This window comes from Ornithorhynchus anatinus, chromosome X5, assembly GCF_004115215.2.
Source record: "Ornithorhynchus anatinus isolate Pmale09 chromosome X5, mOrnAna1.pri.v4, whole genome shotgun sequence".
NCBI classification, from domain to species: domain Eukaryota; kingdom Metazoa; phylum Chordata; class Mammalia; order Monotremata; family Ornithorhynchidae; genus Ornithorhynchus; species Ornithorhynchus anatinus.
Window position 1 is genome coordinate 51,902,173 of NC_041753.1, and position 26,281 is coordinate 51,928,453.

A 26,281-nucleotide genomic window follows, 5' to 3' on the forward strand; every position below is an offset into this window, starting at 1 on the left:
GCCGGGATTCGAACCCATGACCTCCGACTCCCAGGCCCGGGCTCTTTCCACTGAGCCACGCTGCTTCTGGGGTGAAAAACGCACACTACCGTCTCACGAATTCCCGGGAATCCTGATTTATCTTAGTCAAAAGAGCTCACGAACTTTTTCGGATGCTCACGCCTCTAAATTAGGAATTTTCCACCCATGGGTGATGGATCCCACTCCAACGGGGGCAGGACTGGCCGATTCTTACGCTTCTGAGCCACTCGAGCATTGTTTAAATCGCTTCGTATTTTCTGTGTGGGTACGCGTGCTCGGGTCAGCATACTATCCCGCCAGACTTGGCGGTGATACGCGTCACGTGCTCTCGGTGAATAAAGATCGCGACGATGTTCCAACCACGGTGGATACTGAGCACAGAGCACCTGGAGACGCACCCCACCTCTACCCCCACATCACTTACGGTATGGACCCTAACACTCGGTTGCTTCCATTACCTCTAATGTATTTTAATATCTGATTTCCCCCATTAGACAGTAAGATCCTTGAAGGTAGGGATCGCGTCTAGCGGCCGCACTGGATTTTCCCAAGCCCTCGGTCCAGTGCTCTGCACAGAGTAAGCCCTCAAGAAATATCACCGATTGATCGGTGAAATGCAGTCCTCCCTCATTTAGCACTGGCAGCAGACATTTTGTTCTTTAGTATGGAGACAGAACTCTCCATTACTGAAATGCTTAGCGTCAGCTCACTTTTCCCAAGTACCTGGGCCAGTCAGCTCTTGGTCAAACGTTAATCTTTTAGGACCTGCTCTCCGAGGAGTCGCTCTCATTTGAACCTGGAATACGCGTGGGACGTGGGGCTGATAAGATCCGGCTCCTCCCCGCTCGCTGTGGTCTAGCTGGAGGGTGAGAGCTCGTCTGCCCGACGCTAATACCCTCAGTTCTCCAATAACGCGAGGGTCACATTTCTGGCAGACCTGGTGTTTAGAAAAACTTGCATTCCAGTGCACGTGCTCTCGGTGAGCTCTGTGCACCTGGGCACGACCAACACCGCGATCTACCCGGATGCCCCTCCCCGGAAGAACGTCCCCGTACTCATAACCGTGTTCTATCCGGAGCGCGCACTAAAAGCCCACGGTTTAGAGAGAATGGTGTGTGCCCGATACGCTCGATCCCAATCTTCACACTAAACTGATGTGTTCCGGCACAAAAGCATTTCTTCTCCGGGTGCAATTTTGAGAAAATAGTGGAGGGTTTTACAGCGCAGAAGGGGTCTAGAATAGCTTTCAAGTAGTTTCGTTTTTATTCGAATCTTGGACTGTGCCCAGAGGTGAACGAACTTGCTGTAAACGGGTGCTATTTACTTAACTGTAAACAACTAAACGGGCCCTCCGAAGGAAAGGAAAATGGTACCGCATTTTAGGATGCCTCAATTTTGGGCTGACCTTTGAAAATTCCTTATCCTCATCTGTCAGAAATTCCAGTCAAAGATCAGTCCAGTCAAAGATCAGGATGTCGGGAAGCAGTGCTACAAAATCAGATGACAAAAGCTCTCAAACCCCCGAGAGACGGCTGACCTTCTGAAACTAGAGGGCGAAGCATTCAAACTGAAAGTAAAAACTGCCCGTAACCATGGACACGTGGAGAAGCAGATCATTACTACTGCAGTCCTCAAATGACAACACGATAGCTTCTGCAGTGTCTTAGAGGAAGCTACCCGACGGCCCTTTGGCGAGTGAAAAAACGGATCCGAATGGATACGTGAGCAAGCGTCGATCGGGTGCCGACGTTAGAAATGGAAAAGACGAATCGACTGAATCCGCCGGCTTATCTTCCTCACAACTTTGCATTATAAAACCTCTTGCTGGCCAGAGTCAGAGCAAGCCGAATTTCACTTTCAATGCTCCCCGTGGCTTCCATTTTTAATCATTTATTTTCCTCAGTATTGACACCCAGGAATCCCTAATACTATGGGCACTTAATACATACTAATATTAGTACATGCTTTTTTTTTGTTAACACCAAAAGGGAAGCAGAGAAAATGCAGACAGTCCTTGTCTTTTATGTTGATTTTGTGTCTTACTGTATTATTTTTTCCTTTTGTGTTCATCGCCTCTCCCTCTTCTCCTTTATTCTTGGACTGTGAGCCTCTTGAGGGCCAAGAACCCCGTCTAATCCTCACCTGTGTATTCTTTCTCCATGCTTAGCACAGCGCTCCGCACAAAGGTGCTTAATAAATACTACTACAACAAAAAACCAATGAAAATACTTAAACAGAAGGTAAATCGGGATCTATAAGGAGACATTTAAAAAGTAAGGATTTTAACCTGGAAGGAAAAAAAGGTTAAGGGGTGACTTTACTCTCTCCCAGCCCCACAGGACTTAGGTACAAAAATGTAATTTATTCATTTGTACTGATGTCTGTCTCCCCGCTTCTAGACTGTAACTTCACTGTGGGCAGGGAATATTTCTGTTTATTGCCATTCTGTACTCTCCCTAGCACTTAGTACAGTGCTCTGCACACAGTAAGCGCTCGATAAATATGACTGAATCAAGTTTTACACGAGAGGAATTCTGGCCAATTTTTTTCAAAAATAGAACACAAGGAAACAGGTTTAAATTACATCAGGAGAGATCTTGGCTAGACGTGAAGAAGAATTTCTTCATCATCCAGTTGATATAACCCTGAAACGTTTAACCTTGGCACTTTTGGATTTTTCTTTGAATTCTCATCGGTCTATTCCATTATTTATTCTACACTTTCATCCAATGTTGTCCAACTACTTTCTGTTACAGCTTCCTAACGGTATTACTTGTACATAATTTTGGCCCGACTTCTCCCATTAAACTGTGAGCTCCTCATGGGCCGGGAACCTGTCTTCCTTCTCTCGTACTCTCCCAGGCGCTTAGTAGAATACCGGCCACCCAATAGGTGCCACGACCTCCCGAGGGAGACTGTGAAGCTTGTATCTTTGGATAGCTTTAAAAATAATTCACAACTGCCGGTCTTGGCTAGCTTAGTCAATCTCCCGCCTGGGGTCGGGGTGTGGAAGGAAGAGAGGAGAACAGGCGGTGGACGAAAACCTTTCCAGGTCTATGATTCTATGACAGAGAAAACTAAATTTGACCCCACGGTTCAGGTGGATGATTTTTCTCATTGGGAAACACATCCCTGCGTCACTATTTTGAAATGCATAAAATGCAATCGCATCAGGCATTATTTCTGTCGACACTCAGTAAAATCCCGTGGCTTCCGAAATCCCGCCCAGACACAGCTGAAAATCAAGACAGCTCTTATTGTACCTGCTGCGGCATCTTTAAGGTGATTCCGGTCTCTGTTCTCACTGATGTCAGAGTAACAGACACTACCAGGAACGGGTGAGGAATGTAGCGAGACATGGACACCTCCTGGAGAACCTGAATACTGGCAGTCGTAGTCGGACTGCAAGGAAAACAAACAAAAAAAAGGCAACATTACAGGCAACGGGCCATTTTCCAATTTGCAGTAGCGCCGTTAATTCGGCAACAAGTTGCTGCCCGTGGAACGGAATCATTCCCTGGTAGTGGGGGAAGGCCAGGAAGGTGGATCTGAATTAAGGGTTTGGGGGACCCAGGAATCGGGTTGGATGGGGCACCCATCCGGGGTGGACTAGAGAGGAGGGGGCAGGGGACGGAGGAGCGGAGATCTCTTTACTTCCACACAGCGTCGCCGTCCTCCAAACTGGCTCAAGAGGTGACAGCTGTGCACCGACTGCTTGGCTGGGAGTGGACTGGGGTGGCGCACCTTTGGCTTAGAGTCAGGTAAGAGAGCGGCGGCACGAGGAAAAGCAAGGAAAGTCCGTGAGCTGCCTGGCCTCATCCACCTCAGTGCAATCAAGAAAATGCCCAGTGGGGGCCTCTGAAGACACAGGGCTTGGACCGTAGTTGTTCTGGCCTTGCAGGCTAGGGACCCGACCACCCAGACGATGTCTGGAGGGTCGCTGTTCCCGGGGCAAAGATTGGATTTACGTTCACCCCATTCACTACGCTTCATACTTACAGCGCCTTCTCCCAGGGCCAATTTGCAGGGAAAAAAGAGCACTGCCCTCCACTGCCCCTGTGATAACAGGTGTCTAGTGCTCCAGGAATAATACTGACTGACTGGTGAGAGAGTAATGGTGTGAGAGTAAAGGGAGAAGGGGAACGAGAAGATAGGAAAAGGTAGGGAACTGCTCACTGCACAGGGCCCGTGCCTAATTCTCTTCTGCGTCTTATTTCCCGGTGCTTAGTACAGTAACGCATCCAGTAATTACTTAATGAATACCGGTACTATTACTACTAAATAGGGGAGATGGGGAAGTAGTGAGATGGAGAAGGAATTTTTTTTTTTTAATATCGATGGGATTCAGAGCAGGAAGAAATTTGGGCAAATGAGAGACACCCTTTCTGATTCTGTATTGTACAACTGGTTTAGATTTCACGGTGCGAGTCTCATTTATTTCCCCAATTTTGTCCCCTGAAGAGGAAAAACAAGTCTTGCCTGCCCAAAACTTGCACTACTTCATGAACATTCAGGAGACATTAACCCAGTAGCACTGCAAAAATCCAAGGTACGGGAGTTTGGAGTTCAACAGAAGAGACGCAGATCAGAGGTGTCCTTTGGTGTGACGATGACGATATGGACCACGATACTGTCTCCAGGCGTGTGAGTGTCACTGAGAGACTCTCTCGCACATTACGGCACAGGACAGTCAGCTCTGGATCAGATAAGCGTGTTACGGGCAGGGAACATGTCTATTAACTCTGTTGGGCTGTGCTCTCCCAGGCGTTCAGTATTGGGCTCTGCATATCGTAAGCACTCAACAAATATGCCTGATGGATTACAAAGCGTCTCTCTGCCCATGAGTCTTGGATCCCAGTTAATGGAGTAGTAGGGTCTCCATAGTGGACGGGCAAAGTATGTGGACCCTGAAAATGTACTACATCAGAACAGAGGCAACAACCTAAAAGAAGTGAATCATTTATTTTGAACGCCAGCACTACGAATGGCTATTATTTTCCCTGAAGAAGTAAAAATGGTGAATGGGGTTTGTTTCTTGGGGTTTTATCCACATTTCTGATCACCTGCCTCGGGAGTTCATGGCAGCAGGACAATTTGATTTCTAATTTTTGCAGGCCAAGAGAGAGTTGCTATTGCCTTAAGAAGACTGATGAGACTTTTTTTTTCTTTACCAATGCTCACAGCAAATTAAAGAAGCTGTAAGAAGTGTCACTTTCCTCCCCAAACCCGAAAGCTATGTAGAGAGTGTAGAAACAGGAGGGCAACCTTATCTTTCTCTGCCATTACTCACCCGTCGGGTCTTCTTTCAATACTATAAAGGCATATAGAACAATCCACTCTAAACAATATTATCATGTCCCGGAAGATACTAAGCAGCAGTGTTTCCGCCTGCACTTTGGTGACATGAGCAAAAGCGTTGTCCAGGTTGGATGTCCGCAGGTAGACTCTCAGCTAGATAAAAATATGGAAATACATATTGATTATTATTAACGCAATCAGAACTAATAACAATGATCGCGGTATTTGCTCAAGTGCTGACCATTCATTCATTCACTCATTCGATCGCATTGAGCGCTTACTGCGTGCAAAGCAGTAGGACTGGGAGAGTACGGTATAACAACAGACACTTTCCGGCCCAGAACGTGCTCACAGTCTAGAACGGAGTCAAGCCCTGTACTGAGCACAGGGGTAGACACAAGATAATCCAGTCGGACACCGTCCCTGTCCCACATGGGTCTCACAGTCTGAGCGGGAGGGAGAACAGGGGCTTCATCCCCATTCAGCAGTTACGGAAACAGAGGTACAGAGAAGTTAAGGTGACCTGACCAAGGTCACGCAACAGGCAGGTGGTGGAGCCAGCATTTAGAGCTCAGGTCCTCTGACTCCCAGGCCCGTGTTCTTTCTACTAGGCCATGCTGGTTCTCAACCACAGACAAACTGATACTTCAAAATTGAATGTATTTAGGGCCCTGGTAGGTTTCTAAGCAAGAAATGAAAAGAGGCCTCTAAGTAACAATCTGAGGACAATGAACACTTTCCGGGCAATGCTCGTTTATTAAAAAAAAAAAAGGAGACAGGTGAGGAAAAAACAATGGATCGAGTTTAGGAAATATGAGTTGATGAGTATTCCTTTAGAACTCTCAAGTTAAATTTGATTTACTCCAAAATTAAGGGAAAATATGCAGTCCTGCATCCTATGGCCATAAGAGAGTTCTCCGCTTTCCTGAGCCAAAAATCACACAGCAAAAATGTAGAGCCCTCAAATCTTTATGATAAGTTCTCTATAATAACAAAAGATCTCTCTTCCACTTTCCAAAATGAGAAGTCTGTGTTTCCTGTGAAGAAAATTCCAGTAACTGTATTGAGTGAAGTGATTTCTAACACATCACTGGGTCAAAGAATGGAATTTTCGTTCCAACTTTCTACACCTCCTTCCTTTTTGTTCTAACATAAAAATATGATTACTATCTCCAAAACATGAAAAAAACACATTGCTTTACCTCTTCTTGTCGGTCATGCAAATTATAACATGCAAGGACAATGAAATCATTCCACCAGGCTAATCCACCAGTCACAATCATGTTTTGCTCCTGAAAAAAGAAAGAAAAACCTTTTATTTTGCCAGCTCCACTCGCTAATGAACCCCGGGGAGAAGAAAACCTCCAAGCAGATACAGGGAGAGTATTGCCGCTCTATCCTCTGTCAAAGGGAACCACTCAGAAGTACTTTACTATACTAATTCAACTGAAACAGAAGGCCATTCATCCAAACTAATTGAAGCCAAAGCTATTCCAGACAATCAGTGGCTACAGTCAATCGTTCAGGTATTTGAAAGGGCAGTTTAGAGTCCTACGTGAGCAAGCACTGAGTTACATCAACGCTTCAGCGGACCCTAGCAGATTTTAAATCCCATCATGAAAACGGGATGCCCGGACATGTGCAACTCCCTCTCCACCTGGTAGAGAAGTAAGCCCACGGCAAGACTTTGGACCACATAGGTATGACCTCCATAGGGCTAGGAGCAGGACCTGGAATTTTGGTTCCTTTCGAGGAATTCAAATTGAGATTGGTTGTCACTGATGAGGACTGCGGCCAAATTTGTTTCATCATCAAAGCTCTGGTTTTGGATAGTCAGGATGGATAACTGTGCGGAGAATCTACTGCACAGTTATGAAAAATTAGATCTTGTTCAATTACATACAGACTGCAGCGTAACCACTGATGACTGCAATAGAATCTACAGCGCCTAGGATACAAATATAAGACTGCAGCAGGGAATGTGGCAAGTTTTCAAGCAGTTCATTTTGTTGACCACATTCAATTTAAACGCAGTGGCTTCTGAAATTTCAGTGCATTTCAGGGAGTTCTACCGAAACCTGAATAAAAAACACGGCCTCAGAAGCTTTATTATCAAGTGCTTCTTTTTAATCATCTTTGCCTTTGGCTTGAATCCACAGGACCTTGTGTAATTTCACGGTCACACGAAAATATATTTTGAATAGAAGATCCGTAGTTGCATGAGGGATGCGATATGTAACAGATTCGCTTTATGTTCTCAAGTAGGCACCCACCTGGGTGATGTTTCCAAACAGCTTCCATTTTTTGGTGAGTAAAGAGTAATGTGCAAAACCAAACTTGCCAACTACGGCAACATTCTGTCCCAGCTTGTCAATAGCCGAAAACTGTTCAAAGAAAATAAAATTTATAACCACTGTCAGTTATAAAAATTTCATGGCCATAAATTGTATAAAAACGTCCCACTACGATATTTTAACCACACAATATGTGCGGTTAAATACACTAACAGCACAGTGATGTATGTTCACTCTGTCACCCAAAGTCTCAACCTCGCTCTCCTTATGCCTACTTTAACAGAGTAAGCCCCAAGTGTATTTTAAGCAGACCTCATTAAAGTCTACGAACATACATGCTGCACAATGGCTAGCCAGAGACTACCGTATGAGACGCTTTTAAAAGAACCAACCAAAAGAAATATAAACAACTCACCCTAATAGGCCAATTGCTCTCCAGGTAGGTGCTGTGAATCTAAAGAAAACATAACAGAGTCTTTTCATTAAACGTTTGTAAATCTTTTTAAAAGCACTCACTTGTCGTCCAGTCCTTCCATCTGCATGTCTTTTCCTCCACAGACTGGAGTCAGAGTCACAGTTACACAACAGAAACTCTTTTTAATTTCTTTGCATGCAGGTTTTCTGAAATTTCCTGAAAACACTATTCTCCCGCCTATCTGCACCACGGTAAATTTTTAATCCGGGGTTTGGACCCGCTTGACTGTCACTGCCAGGATGAGGGTCCCGACAGTCTCTTCAAGGGGGGATGATGGCAAAACTGTATGGTGCACTCCCCAGCCCTTCAGGTAAATTCCCCATTCACCATCAACACCCTCCCCACTGCTTTCGTTAGTAAGGTGACGTCCCAATTTGGGTAAGGGGAGCCCCCCGGGACTACTGATGGTGCAGTGAGTTCAGCTGCCCGCCGTCCCCCGAAAAGACGTGGGTCCCAAGAGCAGCAGCGTGACCTGTTGGAAAGAGCACAGGCTTGGGAGTCAGGGGACCTGAGTTCCAATTCCAGCTCCACCACCTGCCTGCTGCGTGACATTGGGCAAGTCACTTGACTGCTCTGGCCCTCGCTTTCGTCTGCAAAATGAGGATCTAATACCCGATCTCCCTCCCCTTTAGATGGTGAGCTTAATCACTCACCTGACGCCCTGAGCTGGAGCTCAGCCGATTCCAGGGACAGGTGCTAGAAAGCCCCAGAACTAAGAAGTAAAGGGATTGTCGGCAGCAGGCTGGAAGCCGACAGGTCGAAATCGCCAGGGGCTGGAAGGAAGGGGAAGGGAGCCTGCCCTGCTTCTGGAAGGGGAAGAAGTCAGCAGCTGGCTGAACCTCAGGGCAGACCCGTCTGTGGACGAGGGGGACCGGGGAAGAAACTGCTCGGCAGCGTTTCAGGGGGTCGGACGCCAGGTTAAAGTACAGTAGGCAAGTCGGCGTTTATTGGGGGTTTAGGGTCCCACCTGGCCAAGGCACCTTTATCGTCGACGACGACACGTTAATTCCGGTGATGGGTTCCTAAACCCGACAGAACGCCTGTGAGTTCTGAACGTAGTGAGTTGGCCCCTCCGGAGAGCCGTGCCACCGTAGGGAGGGAACGGGGCATTAGGCGGTCCCTCCCGACGGACGCCGGCAGCCCCTCAGAGGGCAGGGCCAGTTAGCTGAGCTCCCAGTGCTTCTTACGACAGTGGCAGGGAACTCGATCGGGTGGGTGGGTGGAGGCAGCAAACCCGTGAGGCATCCTTAGGACGCACTGGGTAGAAGCCCCCAGAGGGTCCCTGCAATGGCTGTAAATAGCTACTTACCGCGCCCGGCGCTTAGTACAGTGCCTGGCACGTGGTAAGCGCTTAACAAACAGCATTATTAAACAGGACCCCAGGCTCCAGTGGGGGAGCCTGGTCTCAGAAAGCGAGAGTGGAGCCTCACAGGAAGACCTCTAACACGTTCAAATGTGGAGAAATGAAAAGTGAAAGGACTTCAGCCAGTTGCCTCAGAATGTGGCAACTAAGAAATAGATTGAAAATCATCTAGAGTAAGCCAATAACTATCTTTAAATGGAGAACACCTGTGAGACCATATCCTTCTTTTTCAGACACCTTTTCAAGAAGCCGGTAAGCCTTCCTTTCCTGGAAGGTGAGGTTCAAGATGACGTGCATCCTTTCCAAGTCGAGGTAGTTTCACAGTTACCTCAGTACAGAGGAGAAGAGCAAGCAGGAGCCAAGCAAGACCCAAAACCTACGTGACTCCAGCATCATCAGGGGCATCTTCCCCCTACATTTAGCCCCCTGCCAGGCTTTGGACTTTCTCACAAAGCAATTTTCATCCCCGCCGAACGACGAGTCACGCCTTTCCAGCATTCAGAATCGGCACCGTGTAAAATACAGAGTAAGACAAGCTGTAGTCGGATAGAAATAGACTGTCACCCAGAAAGCAAAATAGCTTAGAAGCAGTCTCAAAACTGACGCCGTACAACAGATTCAGCATTCCGCCAACCAGTAACGTAGACATTTTAAACTGCCAAGCAGTTTTAATAACGAAACCCCCAACTTACTCCTCCTTGCCTCCTGAGCTGCCTTCACCACTTTGGACCATCCACTTCTCCAGAAAACCCTATCTAACTTTGCTTTTTCTAATACAGGCCTCTCTCGGTTCTCCTTTCACCTCCCTGGGTGCTCCTTCTCAGTCTCTTTCGCCGCCATTTCCTCTGCCTCCCCGCTCCCAAACTGTGGGTGTCCCCCAGGGCCCGATTCTGGGTCCTTTTGTCTTGTCATTTCACACATTCCGCCACGGCTTCAACTACCCCCTCTACGCTGACGACTCCCAAATCTCTCTCGCTAGCCCTGACCTCTCTCCTTCACTGCAATCTCACATTTCTGACTGCCTCCGGAACATCTATACACGGACACCCTGCTGGCGCCTCGGGCTCATCGTGCTCTAAATTGAACTCCTCCACCCAACTATGCCCTTGTGGCAATAATAATAACGATGGTATCTGTTAAGCGCTTACTATGTGCAAAGCACCGTTCTAAGCGCTGGGGAGGATGCAAGGTGATGGGGTTGTCCCACGTGGGGCTCACAGTCTGCATCTCCATTTTACAGATGGGTTAACTGAGGCACAGAGAAGTGACTTGCCCAAAGTCACACAGCTGACAGGTGGCGGAGTCGGGATTTGAACCCATGACCTCTGACTCCCCGGCCCGGGCTGTAATCACCACCACCTTCCGCTCTGTCCCTCAAACCCGTAACCTTGGCGTTTTCCTCGACTCCTCCCTCTCTTTGGGCCCCCACACCCAGTCTGTGGCCAAAAAATTTCAGTTTTTGGTTTTTTGTGTGTGGTATTCGTTAAGCCCTAACTGTGTGTCAAACACTGTTCTAAGCGCTGGGGTAGATTCAGGTTCATTAGATTGGACACAGTCCTTGTCCCTCAAGGGGCTCCCAGTCTAAGCAGGAGGGCGAACAGGAGAACCGAAACACAGAGAAGTTAAGTGACCTGGCCGAGGTGACACAGAAAAGCACTCTGCAGAGCCGGGATCAGAAACCAGGTCGTCCGACTCCCGAGCCCAGGCTTTCCACTAGGCCGTGCTGCTTCTCGGTTCTTCCCTCGACGACGTTTCCGAAGACCGACCCTTCCGCTCCGTACAAATGGCCTCCAGACACGTCCGGGCGGTTGTCACGTCCCCCGGCCTGCACCGCCGACCTCCCTGCCTCCGGTCTTCGGTCTATCGACCGATCACTCAATCAACGGTATTTATTATTCACTTACCGTGTGCAGGGCTCTGTACTAAGCGCTCAGGAGAGTACAATTCATACTTCACTCTACCGTGCGAATCGTTTTTCTAAAACGTCGATCTGTCCATAGCTTCCCACTCCTCGATAACCCCTCGGTGGCTGTCCCTTCCTTCCCCCCACAAGCAGAAACTCCCAACTAGTGGCTCCGAGGAGCTAAATCAGCTCTCTCCCTGTGACGTAGCCACTCTCTTCTCCTACTACAACCCGATTTGCACCCTTCCTTCCTCTCAAGCCCACTTACTGTGCCTTGTTCTCCTCTCTCCCACTGCTGACCTCTTGCTCACGCCCTTCCTACCGCCTGGGTCTCCCTCCCCCTTCGCATCCCGCAGACCACGACTGACCCTGCTCTTCAAAGCCCTTCTGAAATCACATCTCCCCCAAGAGACCTTCCTCAACTCATTTTCTCATCTTTCCACCCTTTCTCCCTCCAATTGCCACGTGAGCCCTTCTGCCTCACTCAGTTACTCAGGCTCACCGCCCCTGGAGCAGTTATCACATACATCTTCACATACACATGCATCTTTATACTCTATTATTTCCATCTGTAATTTCCCAGATCTGCCACTTGTCAGCTGTGTGACTGTGGGCAAGTCACTTAACTTCTCTGTGCCTCAGTGACCTCATCTGTAAAATGGGGATTAAGACCGTGAGCCCCACGTGGGACAACCTGATGACCCTGTATCTACCCCAGCGCTTAGAACAGTGCTCGGCACATAGTAAGCGCTTAACAAATACCAACATTATTATTATTATTATTCTATCGTCTGTCTACCCCGCTAGATTAGAAGCTCCTTGAGAGCACGGATCAGGCCTAATTCTATAGCACACTTCCAAAGCACTTCTCATAGTGCTTGGCACACAATCGGTGCTCAATAAATATTTTTGACTGCTTGACAATCTTGAACCAAAAATAATAACTGTGGTATGCATTAAGCATTTACTATGTGCCAAGCACTGTGCCAAGTGAGAAGCAGCACGGCCCAGTGGAAAGAGCACAGGTCTGGGAGGAGGAGGTCTAATCCCGGCTCTGCCATCTGTCTGCTGTGTGACCTTGGACACGTCACTTAACTTCTCTGGGCCTCAGGTTCCCCATGGAAATGGGGATTAAATCCGCGGCCCTCCTACTTAGGCTGCGAGCTCCATGTGGGACAGGGACTGTGCCCTACCCGATTATCTTGTATCTGTCCCAGCTCTCAGTACAGTGCCTAGCATGTAGAAAGTGCTGAATACGTACCATTAAAAAAAACCAAAAGAAAAATAATAACCACCACTGGGGTAGATAGAGGAGAGTCAGGTCAGACACAGTCCATGTCCCACACAGGGCTCACAGTTAAGAGTGAGGGAAAACAGATATTCAATCCCCATTTTACAGATGAGGAAATGGAAGCAGAGAGAAGTTAAGTGATTTGCCCCAGGTCACACTAGAGGTAAGTGGGGGCGGCAGAATTAGAACCCAGGACCCATAACTCCCAGTCCTGTGCTCTATCCTGCTTCTACTCCCAGCTACCCATCATTGCTTGTAACATGTACGTATCTGCTTTCTCCTTCTTGCTCTTCAAAAAAAAAAAAAAATTAAGTTACCCCAGTAACCTCCGACGTATTCTTAGTTCTCAAACATCAGCCGTAGAACAAGGACAAAGCTAGAGGGCAGGGTTTTCTCTGCTTGGGCCTTAATTACTGCCATCTTAAGAGAAACCCTGGGAGCAATTTACCCCAAATATAAAACCGCTCAAATGAAACTCCTTTCGAATAGAAGGGAAAACGGGCACTCGTCCAAAATTGGATGATGTGTTGAATGAGGAACTAGCTTGAGACACTCACAAGCTGAAAAGTTACAGTACTGGTCAACTCCCAAGGAGAAATCCCTATTTGTTTCTCCTCTTAGGGTTATCCTTTTATCTTAAGAATTGGTGGATATTTTATTTCATCATTTTTGAGATTTCATATACTCGAAAATATTTCCTTTTACATATCGGGTAGAGTCAATAAAATGAGATACACGCACGTATATCGAGGCCACCTGGATGGGCAACGCTGGTTTTTAGTTCAAAGTTCTCAAGAACAGATGGAGCCAGATCATTTTCACCTTGGAGGGTGGGGCGGCTTCCCCTAGGATTCTTATAATTTCTCAGAAATGGTCCCGTAGATTATCGCCGGGTGACGTTTACGGGGAGGGAGAGGGAATCTGCAGTGAACGCCATCTGTCTCGCCGCTGACCCTCATCCTGCCTCTGGTCTGGAACTCCTTCCCCTTTCCTATCTGAGATACCACCACCCACTCTACCTTCAAAGCCCACTTAAAATCACACCTCCTCCAGGCAGCCTTCCTCACCTAATCCCTCGTTTCCCCTACTCCCTCTCTTTTCTGCATAGTCTACGCACTTGGATCTGTACCCTATAAGCATTTGATAGTCACCTCCCCCTACCGCTGCGCTTATATCTACCCATATCTGTAATTTATTTCAATGCCTGTCTGCCCTTCTGGAATGTAAGCTCCTTTTTTTTTTTTTTAAAAAAAAGGTATTTGTTAAGCGCTTACTACGTGGTAGACACTGTACTAAGCGTTGGGGTCCATATAAGATTATCAGATTGGACACAGTCCCTGTCCCACGTGGGGCTCACAGTCTTAATCCCCATTTTACAGATGAGGTAACTGAGGCACAGAGAAATTAAGTGACTTGCCCAAGGTGGGGAGGGAACGTGTCTACCGACGCTGTTCTATGGTACTTACTCTCTCAAATGCTTGTACAGTGCTCTGCACATGGTAAGAACTCAATAAGTACCATTGATTACGATTACTGATTTAATAATTTTCACTTTTCCAAAAGCGATGGGACAAAGTCAGGGTCTCTAAACCCTCCCCCCCCCCCACACCACCCGATTTACCGCTACCCGCAAAGCACGAGAGAACAGATTCGGAAGCCAGTTTCGGGAGTCTAGCAAAGTGCTGAAGTGACAATAAATGAACTTACCTGCACAACATGCCAATGTCGGTGACCTAGTAAAGTGCTTAAACCCTGAGAATCTAAACCGCCATCTGGAAAAGGGTGCTTTTCCCTAATGGGCTTATGTTCAGAGTGTGCTGAAGTACTTCTGGGATTCTGGGTCTGTGGTGCATCTCCACAGTTCAGGTACAAGCGATCTTCCCCCTGAAGCAGCACCTGCTCCTGGTTGCTCTACATAAGGAAGAGAAGAGGGGGCAGAGGAGAAGAAAACATTTGAAAGAGGTTAAAAAAAAAAAACCACAATAATCCAGTCATTAAATTGGGGAAAATTTTTTAAATCACTCCGTTCTACTCGATGATCAATTATTCCGCCCGGCTTCTCTTCAGCCCAGCAGTCACCCTGTTCTACCCCAAGGACTCAAGGGCTTAGTACAGAGCTTTGCACACAGTAAGCGCTCAATAAATATGACTGAATGAACGACTGCATAGAATAGGGGGCTGCTTAGGCTCCAAGGTTGCATTTCCAGTGCCCCCGCCATCAACGAAAGCACTGTCGAAGAAAGATGGAAAATAACCACCACACCGATCCTAGGAAGACTGCACGCAAGCTTTCAAAACGAGAAACCTCGGGTTTGAAAATCCCGGGCGAGAGCACCCACAACTGTAATTTTGCAAACAGCCACTCTCTTAAAGTCACCAGGAAGAGACGACAAATACAGACTTACCATACAAGGGTTAACTGTGAGTGCACTCTTAATAAACTGAAATTGTAGAATGCCAGGCCGAAGCGTTGTCTTCTGGATATCAGATTCACCATCCACATTGTGAGGACTGTCGCCACTAATTACCCACAAGTGATAGCCTTCTGCACCCCAGCTCTTAATATGGGGAAGAGTGAGAGAAATCATCGGTGAGTCCAAAATAATAAAATCGCCTTCTCTGTTCCTGATATTTAGGACATTCTTAAAATACCCGCACAGGCAATTGCTACCCTGAACATATAATGGGGTCATTCCTTGTAGCCCCAAATCCAGGAGCCTGCCCTTAATCAACCAACCGATTGCATTTATTGAGCACTTACTGTGCGCAGAGCACCATACTAAGCGCGTGGGAGAGTTGGTAGACACGTTCCCTGCCCACACCGAGCTTACGGTCTAGAGGGGGAGACGGACAGTTCAAATAAATAAATTACGTCTGCGGACCAGAGCGCGATGGGGCACTTAAGGAATTTCTTTCTCCGTGTTTTCAATGACTACAGGTTGCACTGACCATCCACAGGGTGTGTGGTTTATGGACAACAAGGAAGCGTGATCCCTGCTCTCATAACACATGAGAAGCAGCATGGCCTAGTGGACAGAGCGCGGGCCCGGGAATCGGAAGGACCTGGGTCCTAATCCCAGCCCCACCGTGAGTCGGCCGTGTGACCCTGGGCAAGTCACTTCACTGTGCCTCGGTTCCCTCATCATCCCTCGCCTGGGGATTCAGACTGGGAGGCCCTTGTGGGACAGGGACTGTGTCCAATCTGATAAGCACGTACCTACTCAGAGCTTAGTACGGTGCTCGGCACATAGTAAGCGCTTAACAAATACCATAAAAAAAAGCCAAGGAAGGTCAGGGGGTTGAGGGGGATTTGGGGCTTGTCCACCTAGATGGGAGAGCTGAAACCGTGCGAGTGGATGAACTTCCCTAGAAGAGTAGATGACCCAGATCAGAGCCTCGTGAGACACCCACGCTTAAAGGGTCAGGGGAGGATGGGGAACTAGCAGAGGGGACTCACTTCTAGAGAAGGAGTTCGTCCAACTTGCGTGGTTTCAGCTCTCTCGCCTGGGTGGACGAATCCCAAATCTACCTCATCTTCCCGACGTTTCTCCTGCTTCACAAGCTCTCATCTCCTCGTACCTCTAGAATATCCCCACATCATTAACCTCCTTGCGCCTTAAACTCGATACGTCGAAAACGGATCTCAGCTTCCCTCCTAAGCCTCCTTTCTCCCACTAATCTTCCCCAACGCCGTCAACAACACCGAAGGAACCGATCAGAGGGCTACTTGTTTGCTCAGCGCCGTTCGCACGCTCTTGTTCCTGGTTGGGGCATGGAGGACGGGCCACAAATCGGGGGCGGTGGGGAAGGGCGAAGCAGCCTGCAAAACGCCCGCAAGACTCCGTTCCCTCCTGCAGGCTCTCGGTCCCCAAGTCCCTGGGCCTGGACCAAGGCTCATCCATCATCTCATCACCGGAGAGACTCCATCAGCCCAAGCACCGCGCTCCCTCTTTCCAGGAGCTCCCAACCCCGGTGTCATCTCTGACTTCTCTTCGTCTTTCACTCCCCAAAGTCTTCCGCTATGATACTTCCCGAATTCACCCCTTTCATCCACGACCGGGCTACGCTTCTTTGTCATCTCCCAGATGGATTATTACGACAGTCTCCTTTCCGGTCTTCCTGCCTCAAGTCTCCTCACCCTTCGGTCTACCTTACACGGTTGCTTGGATGATATTCTTAAAAGGCCATTCCCAAAGCATCGGACCCCTACGCAGAAGCCTCCGGTGGCTACCCATTTAATAATCGTGTTACTTGTTAAGCGCGTACTGCACGCCAAGCCCCGTAGTAAGCGCCGGGGAAGAGACGGGATAATCAGGTTCCACACGAGGCTCACCGAGTAAGTAGGAGGGAGAACAGGTATTGAATCCCCATTCTGCAGATGAAGAAACTCAGGCACAGAGAACCTGAAGGACATGCCCAAGATCACTCAGCACCCAAGTGGCAGAGCCCCATTAGAACCCAGGGCCCTGGACTCCCAGGCCCGTGCTCCTTCCCATTTCTCTCTGCATGAAACAAAATCTCCTAACCATTGACTTTAATGTTCGCCACCGGTCGCCTATCTGTTATAGTTACCTGCTACACGCTCGTATACGCTCTTCGCTCCTCCCCAGCTAACTTGCTAACTGCGCATCGTTCTCGACTCTCCCATCTCCAGAACACTGCTCGTGTCTTTTCCCCTGCACGGAACACCCCACTCAAGCCCACTAAATGACACCCCCGCTCTACCCTCAAAATAGTCTTGAAAAGTCACCTCCTCCAAGAGCCTTTCCCCGACGTACGTCCGCTTTCCTGGTCACGCCATCCCAGCGGACACCCTGTACGCCCTCGCGTGAATCTCTCTGTGTATTTACTTTGACTCGTCTAATTTTGCTTTCATAATTTGCTTTCATAATTTATGCCCTATGCTCTTCTCCTCCTACCTATTGTATGTCTGCTAATCCATTCTCATTATTAGACTGTAAGCTCCTCTAGGGCAGAGACCACGCCTTACGGGGAACGCGTTTACCAACTCTGTTGTACTGTACTCTCCCAAGCGCTTAGTACAGTGTTCTGCACACAGAATACGCCCAGTAAGTTATGACTATTAGACCGCAAGCTCCTCTAAGGCAGAGACCATGTCTTACAGGGAATGCATCTACCAACTCTGTTGTACTGTGCTCTCCCGAGCACTCAGTACAGGCTCTGCACACAGTAAGCGCTCGATAAATACGACTGATTTCTGTTGCGTGGCCCCACGTGGCTAGTACAGGCCCAGATAAAGGAAAACAGAGGGCCAGGAACACCAAACCTACTCGAGAACTAAAATAAAGGGGGCTAGCTCATCCATCTTTTTAAGAAGAAAAACAAAAACGAGTCGATTAAGAATTGCAGCTCCAAGATTCAGCCTAGATTTGAAACTGAAGCAGGTCAGAGATGCTGGAGAAGAACATACCCGAGGAACAAATTAAATCAGAGTTCAATGACTGTACTACCATTTAGGGAAAGAGATACCCGATTGATCCCGATTATCCTGTATATATCCCAGTGCTTAGGAGAGTGCTTGACACAACAGTAAGCGCTGAACAAATGCCATAAAAAGAACAAAACCAGAATACTTACCATAGAGCTGACCTTAAGGGATTCTTTTTTGGTACCGTCAGACCGGTAACTGAAAGGGAAACAAACCCAGCTTTAATGATCTTTTTTTAAAAAAAAAAAAGAAAAGAAAAAAAACTTGAAAACTGAAGGCTCACTCTGCTACATAACTAGTACTCTCGACTCTCCCACAGTAAGCGTTTTCACTACTCGGTTGGCTAGAGAACACTGTCGGGGAACTGGGGACCATTCTTCTGCCAGACAACACACATCTATGTGCAAAGACCGTAATTCGATGTTGGAAGGAATGGTTGCATGTATGTGTCTGGAGTGGCTCAAGGCCCGAGTACTAGAACTTGAGTTTTTCTTAGCGTGGAATTTTTCCAGAGCATATCCTACAGGTCACAGAACTGAGTGCATTTTGTCGTCGTTTCATTTTCATCGCCAAGACAGACCACGTGATTTGGGTGCGGGGACAACCGGAGGCTGCCAAATTGGAGCCTGTAACAGCAGAGGGGTCAGTTCTGACAGATTCCCCGGCTTCCCGGGCTTTCTTCGGCTTGGAGAGAGGTCGGAGTGGCAGCGTGAGAAGCAGCACGGCCTGATGGAGAGAGCACGGGCCTGGGAGTCGACGGCCTTGGGTTCTAATCGCCACTTGTCTGCTTTGTGACCTTGGGCGAGCCACTTAATGGCTCTGTGCTTCCGTTACCTCATCCATTCAGTGGGGATTAAGACTGGGAGCCCCATGTGGGACAGGGACTGTGTTCGACCTGATCAGTCTGCACCTATCCCAGGTGCTTCGTCCAGTGCCTGGCGTATAGTAAATGTTTAACAAATACCATTCGGAAAAATAAATGAATGGGGAGCCCAGGGAAAGCCAGCAGTGCAGTAGCATTACAGGGGAAACGTCTCCATACTGAAGAAATCCCAGGAAGTCAGGGATTCTACTTGGGCTGCTGCTGCAGGCACCGATCCCACAGCAATAAGCTGTCATTTTTAAAACAAAGTCCTGAAAATTGTAGGTAAGGCCCGGCTGCTTTTCTGTACACACTCACTGAGCCAGATTCCCCCCCCCCGGCCTAGGCTCCTGCTCGGTTACGGGTCAGACATGTCCAGATGAAACTTCATTTTCTCTTCCAGGCCTTCAGGGGACTGTTTAGGAAAGGGTGGCAACAGACGCTCACCGACTTCCTCTGCGGGGTAGAGCAACACTTAACTTTCAAACCCACCATCTTTTAAATGTCACCATTTGGAGCCACGGAAATTGGCTCTTGATGGGCGACAAATTTCACAGGCTCTAAGGCAACTCCCGAGGAATCGTTATTTGGAACTGGATACGAGGGTCTGTTTTTAAAATGGGAAATCACCGTAGCTAATATCAGTTAAAGTTCACTCACGCAAAATCGCCTCCAAGAGTGCAAATCAGCTGGGCACCAAAGACGCTCCACAAGGAAAGGCCTCCATATTCCCAGGTCACCATCACGACGCTGTTGTCAGGGGACCACCTGATCAATTTAACAGCTCCTGTTTTATTCCAAATATCTAGTTCAAAGAAAGAAACACGGCCAATTAAACGCTTCAGAAGCCCCCTTCGGCTCCACTGCCACGCTGATCCTAGGAGAGAGAGAGAATTCTCGACCAGGAAGCTATTTTATGTGGGAGGTTGGTTTCTCTCATCCTGGGCTTCTCGGATCTTCAAGGAGTTTTTACTAAAAGGAGCAGACTGGCTTGAGGACGGTTTCCTTCGAGATCCGGAAACATCCATGAGCACCCAAGCAGGGATTAGAAACGAGTAAATGGGTGCGGAATATACTTCTGGGAGAAAGTTTGAGTGTCCTAAAGGTGCAAGTTACTCCCAGCCGTCTTCACCTCGCATACCTAACCTCGGTCAGCAGTCACCCTTAGCGAGCCGGTAGTGTCTTAGGATTGCCCTTTGCCAACCTGACCCCTTTAACAGAGACAACAGGACTCTTTCATCAGAGGTGTCTGTCTCATCTTTATCTGTATCAGCAGCTCCCACTGCATCCTCAGCACTGCTACAGGGTGTTAAATTCCACGCTCCACTGATAGCCAGATATGCTGAAAATAAGGCTGACCCGATCAATGGCTGACCCGATCAACACGGGTCAGTTTCTCCCCTCAGCTCTTCCCTTGGGAAATCATATTTAGATATGGTCACTGGTTTCCAGAGCAAAAATTTCTTCCACTTTCACATTTTCATTTAACCCTATCGCACTGGTGCTCAGAACAGGGAGTTCTTTTATTCACACTAGACCAAAAATGCAAGCCTAGTTGGAAGAGAAACCTTCCTTTCTAGACTAATGCATACGGTCCTATCCCAATACGAAGGCAACTCCATTTCGAGGCATACGTATAAATAATGAGGGTGAAAGGCAAAAAGGGTGAGAATTGTCAAGAATTGAAGGCCCCAGAATTTTGGGGAGCTATTTCACTCTGGAAATACATTTGGGGATGGAAAATCAAAACGTACAGAAAGCAGATGAATGTGAAGAAACATTTTCACGGTGTACATACCGACAGAAGTTAATTGCTTACTTCAAATGAACTGACAAGTTACACCACAGCCATCAATTCTAATGACCAGTGCAGCCAGCACACGAAAAGGATGTGTATGATCAATACAGAAATCTCACTTTAAAATATTCGGGTTAAACAAATGAATCGGAATTTAGTTATTTATCATTAATCGTGTATTTGACTACTGAAGAGCATATTGTCACTGATGATTAAAACGTAAACATCTCCGCTGTGCCTACTCGTCTTCGTATCACCCCTTAAACATGAACGTGTGCGTGTGAAAAGCTCACCTGGATACTGTTTTGGAGTAAGTTCCAATTTATGAGACAGCTGCATGACTCCAGTGGTGTTATCTATTGTGTAAACTTGCACGGAGCCGCTGGAAGAGAGCCAACAAGCTTTATGCAACGTTTAGAAAAACACAATTTCTGCACCGTGCGTACAAAGCTACCGCTCTGTTGCTTAAAAACAAATGGTTAGCTCTATACAAAGTAAGCTAAAATCACTTCAGAACGCTACCTGCGACCTCTCCTCTCTGGATGTGCAAATCCACGCCCTCAACCCACTCCCTAATTCATTTCTTATCTCCCTTGCTTTGTCCCCACAACATTTCCATACTAGCTACGCACCTGAGGTGAACACTACCTCGCACAGGCCCCGTGTACATATCTTACTCACCCTATTAGTCAAGCATTCATTCGATCGCATTTAGTGAGCGCCCACTGTGTGCAGAGCACCGTACTAAGCGCTTGGAAAGAACAATTAGCTAAACCGTCCGCAGCTTCCTCATCTGTAAAATTCCCGTTCTCCCTCCTACTTAGACTGTGGGCCGCGTGCGGAGCAGGGATTGTGTCTGACCTGATTATCGTGTGTCTAATCCAAGCGTTTAGTGCAGTGACTGGCACACGGTAAGCGCTTAAATACCACATTATTATTGTCGTCATTCTTAAATCACGCACCCATCCCCTCTTCCTTCTTCCTCCTACCTGTAGTTGATGTCCTAATGTCCTTCTCCCTGACTAGACTGTAAGATCCTTGAGGGGAGGGATCGTTTCTACGATTTCGGATGTAGTCTCTCAAGTACTTAGTACGGGGCTCTCCACATAGTAGGGGCTCAATAAATACTACTCTTTGACCTCCATTTGAACCGTGAAAAAGCTTGCTGCTTCTCTCAGCCGGACATCCCCCCAAATAACGCTCTTTGAGAAAAATCAATGAAATGGGTTGATAGTGACACATACAGCGACAGGGAAAATATGGTTTCTAGCGGGAACGTTTTCTCTGAGACATTTTTTTTTTAAAAAAACACTTGGCGTGACAGGGCTGTCTCTACGAATTCAGAGGCTCCACACTGAGATGGCTCCTGTACTCCTTGGCATCTCTGAAACTAGCTACTGGGAGTGGAGGTTGGAGGAAAGAATGTCGACGGGCAGGAGTAGTAAAACATCAAATCTCTGTGCTTTGGGGAAATTAGGATCCCATCCTTCTGAAATAGAAAAATGGAAGATACTTTTATCGCTGAAAATATACTGTGAGCTCGTCGTGGGCAGGAACGTGTCTGTCTTTATACTGTACTCTCCCAAGAGCTCAGTCCGGTGCTTTGCACTCAGTAAGCGCTCGATAAATACGACTGAATGAATACTCCCGGGATTTCCTCACCGGAAGAAATCCTTCCTATTAATAATATCAAAACCTGCATTTATTATTGTTTACTCAGGAGAGCTGAAAAGGAATATACCGATCTTGATATTTTTATTCGCAGTCATAGCTCTAGTAGAAATTTTCCCTTTTCAGTTTGAAGTCAAGATTTGGTAGCTCCACTAGTACAGCTGGAGAGTTGAAGCCATCACTTCCACCCCCCCAGACGATCTTCTAAAAGCAGTGTGAAGTTGTAGCCAAAAACCTACGGTGGGACATGGAGAGAGTAGCATTTAAGAACCAAAGACCGAAGCGTAGCCTAGTGGATAGAGCTCAGGTCTGGGAGTCGGAGGACCTGGGTTCTAATCCCGGATCCATCATGGCTTAACTCCTCAGGGCCTCAGTTGCCCCCTCTGCAAAATGAGGACTAAATCCTATTCCCTCCTACTTAGACTGTGAGCCCCATGTGGGACAGGGACCGTGTCCGACCTGATTATCTCGTATCTAGTGCGGCACTTAATAGAGCGTTTGGCTGGCGGTTAACAGGTATCATCGTCATTATTACTGTAGGAAAAAAATTCCAGGGGCTTGGCAGCAAACAGGACTCCGCGACACTAATACGGTCCCGTAATTAAAACCCCTACAACCTTTACGGAAAATTCATATTAGTTTTAAACCCAGCAGATTCTATGCGGTATATTCGCTGGGCTAAAGGAGAAATATAGTATTTACCTGGCACATCCAAAAGCCATTAGTCTATATTTATTATTCACCGCTATGCAGGTTCCATCAACAACATCTTGTGCCCAAACTCCACGAAGTTGCTGTAAAAGAAGACAGCTGAGGGTAGAAAAGAATTCCTGAAGATTTCACCCGAATTGTATTTCTTCGTCGGTTTGGGTGGATAGTCTCTAGGCCTCACTCTTTAAGGATTTGGGTGAGAAACGGCGTCCCTGCCGTGTTTTGGAATGAAAGTGGAATGCCGAGTTCCCGCCGAGTGAGCCCCACGTGGGATAGGGATTTTATCTGATCTGACGATCTTGTATCTATCCTGATGCTCGTTACACTGTCTGGCACATGGTAAGCGCCTAAACACTATTATTATCATCTCTCCTCTCCGGCTAAACATAAACACAATCTGGATGGGGAATGAGAAACTCCTAAAGTTTCAGTTTCAGAGAAGCAGCGTGGCTCAGTGGAAAGAGCCCGGGCTGGGGAGTCAGAGGTCACGGGTTCTAATCCCGGCTCCGTCGCTTGTCAGCTGTGTGACTTGGGGCAGGTCACTTCACTTCTCTGTGCCTCAGTTACCTCATCTGGAAAATTGGGATTAAGACTGTGAGCCCCACGTGGGACAACCTGATCGTCTTGTATTCCCTCCCAGCGCTCAGAACAGTCCTTCGCACATAGTAAGCGCTTAATAGATACCTTCATTATTATTATTATTATTATTATTATTAATAAAGGTCTCTGAAAACTTCCACTTTCCTCTCTGCCCTCATAGGGACTCCAAGTGTTTTCAGAATCAGGTCAGACAGAGTTAGAATCTCACTTCGCCAGCGTTTTAAGTCGAGCTTATTGCCAGAGGCACAATTCCCAGCAGGCACAGTCTTTTTCAAGGCATTTTAAGATGCTGTTAAAGCTCCAATTTTCAAGTGTTGAATTCCCACGCTTCGAGGTAGTTTGCCTGGTGGAAAGAGCAAGGGCCTGGGAGTCAGAAGGACCAGGGTTCTAGTCCCGGCTCCACCGCTCGTCTGCAGTGTGACTTTAGGAAAGTCACTTCACTTCTCTGTGCCTCAGTTACCTCCTCTGTAAAACGGGGATTACGACTGTGAGCTCCACGTGGGACAGGGACTGTGTTCACCCGATTACCTTCCATCTACCCCAGCGCTTAGAACAATGCCTGGCACGTAGTAGGCACTTAAATACCATTTTTAAAATGTTGATTTATTGAAATCACAACAGAGTAAAGCAAGAATCACTGTTCTCCCGGTCCACGGTTCAAGTTTAGATTAAAATTTACTGACTGCACTGAAGCATAAGACGATGAGAGTTCTGACAACAGTAAAACACTGCACAATTTAAAAACGATTTTTCCATATAGATTCTCAATTGTCTTCTTAGAATTTCTATCCACTATTCACATCATTGCTAGTGCCAATTTGCATTCCACGGCTTTAATCGTCTATTTTTGAAAAGCACCCCATTCCTCTCATCCCAAACATAACAGTTACAACTGTTTAGCATGGATGCGATGAATTTCAATGTTCAGAAAAAGCAACAAATCTCAAACTAACTGGCATCGGTTTATATGATTTTTTTTTAAAAAAACAACACACGACGTTTCAATCTTCGGTTGAAATTTAACTGTAGAAAAAACATTCTGGAACACGTAATAAGTGGTTTTCCATTAAACCCACTGTAAAGATCGGGAATTTTTTTTTTTTTAATTGGTCCTTCAGAAAGTATTTTAATCTCCGTACGGATAATAAACGTGCATATCTTTTAATCTCCCGCCTCTCGGCCAATCTGCCATTATAATCACGATCAAAAACACGTATTAGACGCGGTAAAGAAAAAACTCCATGCTCAGATAAGGGGTCATTTAAAATGAGTACAAACCACTGAAATGTTTAGGAGACGAGGTGGGGATAAGTGCTGAATTATAAAGGAGGGAAATTAATAAAATTCAAGACAATAAAAAGGAAGAAAAACAAAGTTTGCACTCGGTGCAATGAATAATACCTCAGCAGTGAACCTATTAGACACAGGTGTGATGAATCCGACTCTGCCATCATTAAACACAACGGCAAATCCATCGAGGGTGACACAATATTCCATATCTCTTATATGCACATCTTCAAAGCCCAGGAACGAACCCGCTGGCGAAAGCAAAGCGAAAATGAGTGCCTGCAGAAACCACGGACGGTTTTCCTACGCCCTCTCGCTCCTTATCCTGCAAAACCCCAAACTAGAGATGAAGATCGGTGCCTGAGCAATCTTCTCAGACAAGGGTGCGCGGACTCCAGACGGTCCACCAGAAGAGTATCCGATCGGGGATGGCGTCTGCCAGCCCTGCGGTACTGTGCGCTCTCTCAAGGGCTTAGCACAGTGCCCTGCACACAGTAAGCACTCAACAAATACCACCGGTGGACTGACTGATGGGAAAAATGGCCCGTCACTGCCCCATCACCAGGGCCGTCGCCAAACTCCGGTCATTCGGTAACCAGGATCCTGCTGCCAGAGGCCTCCACCCGTCCGGAATTTCAGACCAGGACCGACCCCCCCCCCCGGACAACCCGGGCCACGGATTCCACGGCCGGGTGACCCGAAAAGAACGTCGAGAAGAAGCGCGCTCGGCCCACCGACCGCCGGGGTTGCGGGATCTCTTCTTGCCCTTCAGACTGACTGGGAGCTCAGTAGGAAGTAGGCCCTCTCCAAGAACAGAAAGTACAATTACCTCGAGATGACTGCAGGTCCACCGAAAAGGGTACAGTACTGAGGTTGATGGCTTTCCTCCCATTGGTCATTCCATCCCAGTGAATGTGATGGAGCATCCCGTCAGAAGTGGCAACCAGGAGATCGTCCTCCAGCATGGACTTGAAACTGTCAAAGAGAAACCATCCGTGAATCTCTTTATACACTAGAGCAAAGTAAAACTCACCTGGAAATATTCTACCACAACGGAGACTGTGTTCTCGGATACAGACTGGAACCAAATACGCAGATTTTTTTAAAACTTATAAAGACAACAAAGGCCTAGCTACTTTCTCACTTGGAATTTTAAAAATGTGAAGACTACCGGAATATTTTACACAGAAAGCGTAATTCTTCCCCCATCTGCTACTACCGATATTAATAACCACAACAGTGGAATTTGTTAAAGCGC

At 47.3% G+C, this 26,281-nt stretch overlaps 1 protein-coding gene across 4 annotated transcripts in view; it reads right to left on the reverse strand.

Moving 5' to 3' along the window:
* The window catches only part of RIC1 (RIC1 homolog, RAB6A GEF complex partner 1), a 116,051-nt gene that overhangs the window by 19,555 nt on the left and 70,215 nt on the right, over positions 1 to 26,281 (reverse strand). For all 4 annotated transcript variants that reach the window (XM_029054958.2, XM_029054959.1, XM_029054961.1 and 1 more), the window contains 13 exons: positions 25,853 to 25,998; positions 25,138 to 25,274; positions 23,128 to 23,219; positions 21,048 to 21,136; positions 19,617 to 19,761; positions 18,244 to 18,292; positions 15,051 to 15,203; positions 14,353 to 14,556; positions 8,029 to 8,067; positions 7,593 to 7,703; positions 6,522 to 6,611; positions 5,312 to 5,472; positions 3,285 to 3,423 (listed from right to left, as the gene is read on the reverse strand). In XM_029054958.2, coding sequence (XP_028910791.1) covers positions 3,285 to 3,423; positions 5,312 to 5,472; positions 6,522 to 6,611; positions 7,593 to 7,703; positions 8,029 to 8,067; positions 14,353 to 14,556; positions 15,051 to 15,203; positions 18,244 to 18,292; positions 19,617 to 19,761; positions 21,048 to 21,136; positions 23,128 to 23,219; positions 25,138 to 25,274; positions 25,853 to 25,998 — 1,555 coding nt within the window. The remainder of the gene's footprint in view (positions 1 to 3,284; positions 3,424 to 5,311; positions 5,473 to 6,521; positions 6,612 to 7,592; positions 7,704 to 8,028; positions 8,068 to 14,352; positions 14,557 to 15,050; positions 15,204 to 18,243; positions 18,293 to 19,616; positions 19,762 to 21,047; positions 21,137 to 23,127; positions 23,220 to 25,137; positions 25,275 to 25,852; positions 25,999 to 26,281) is intronic.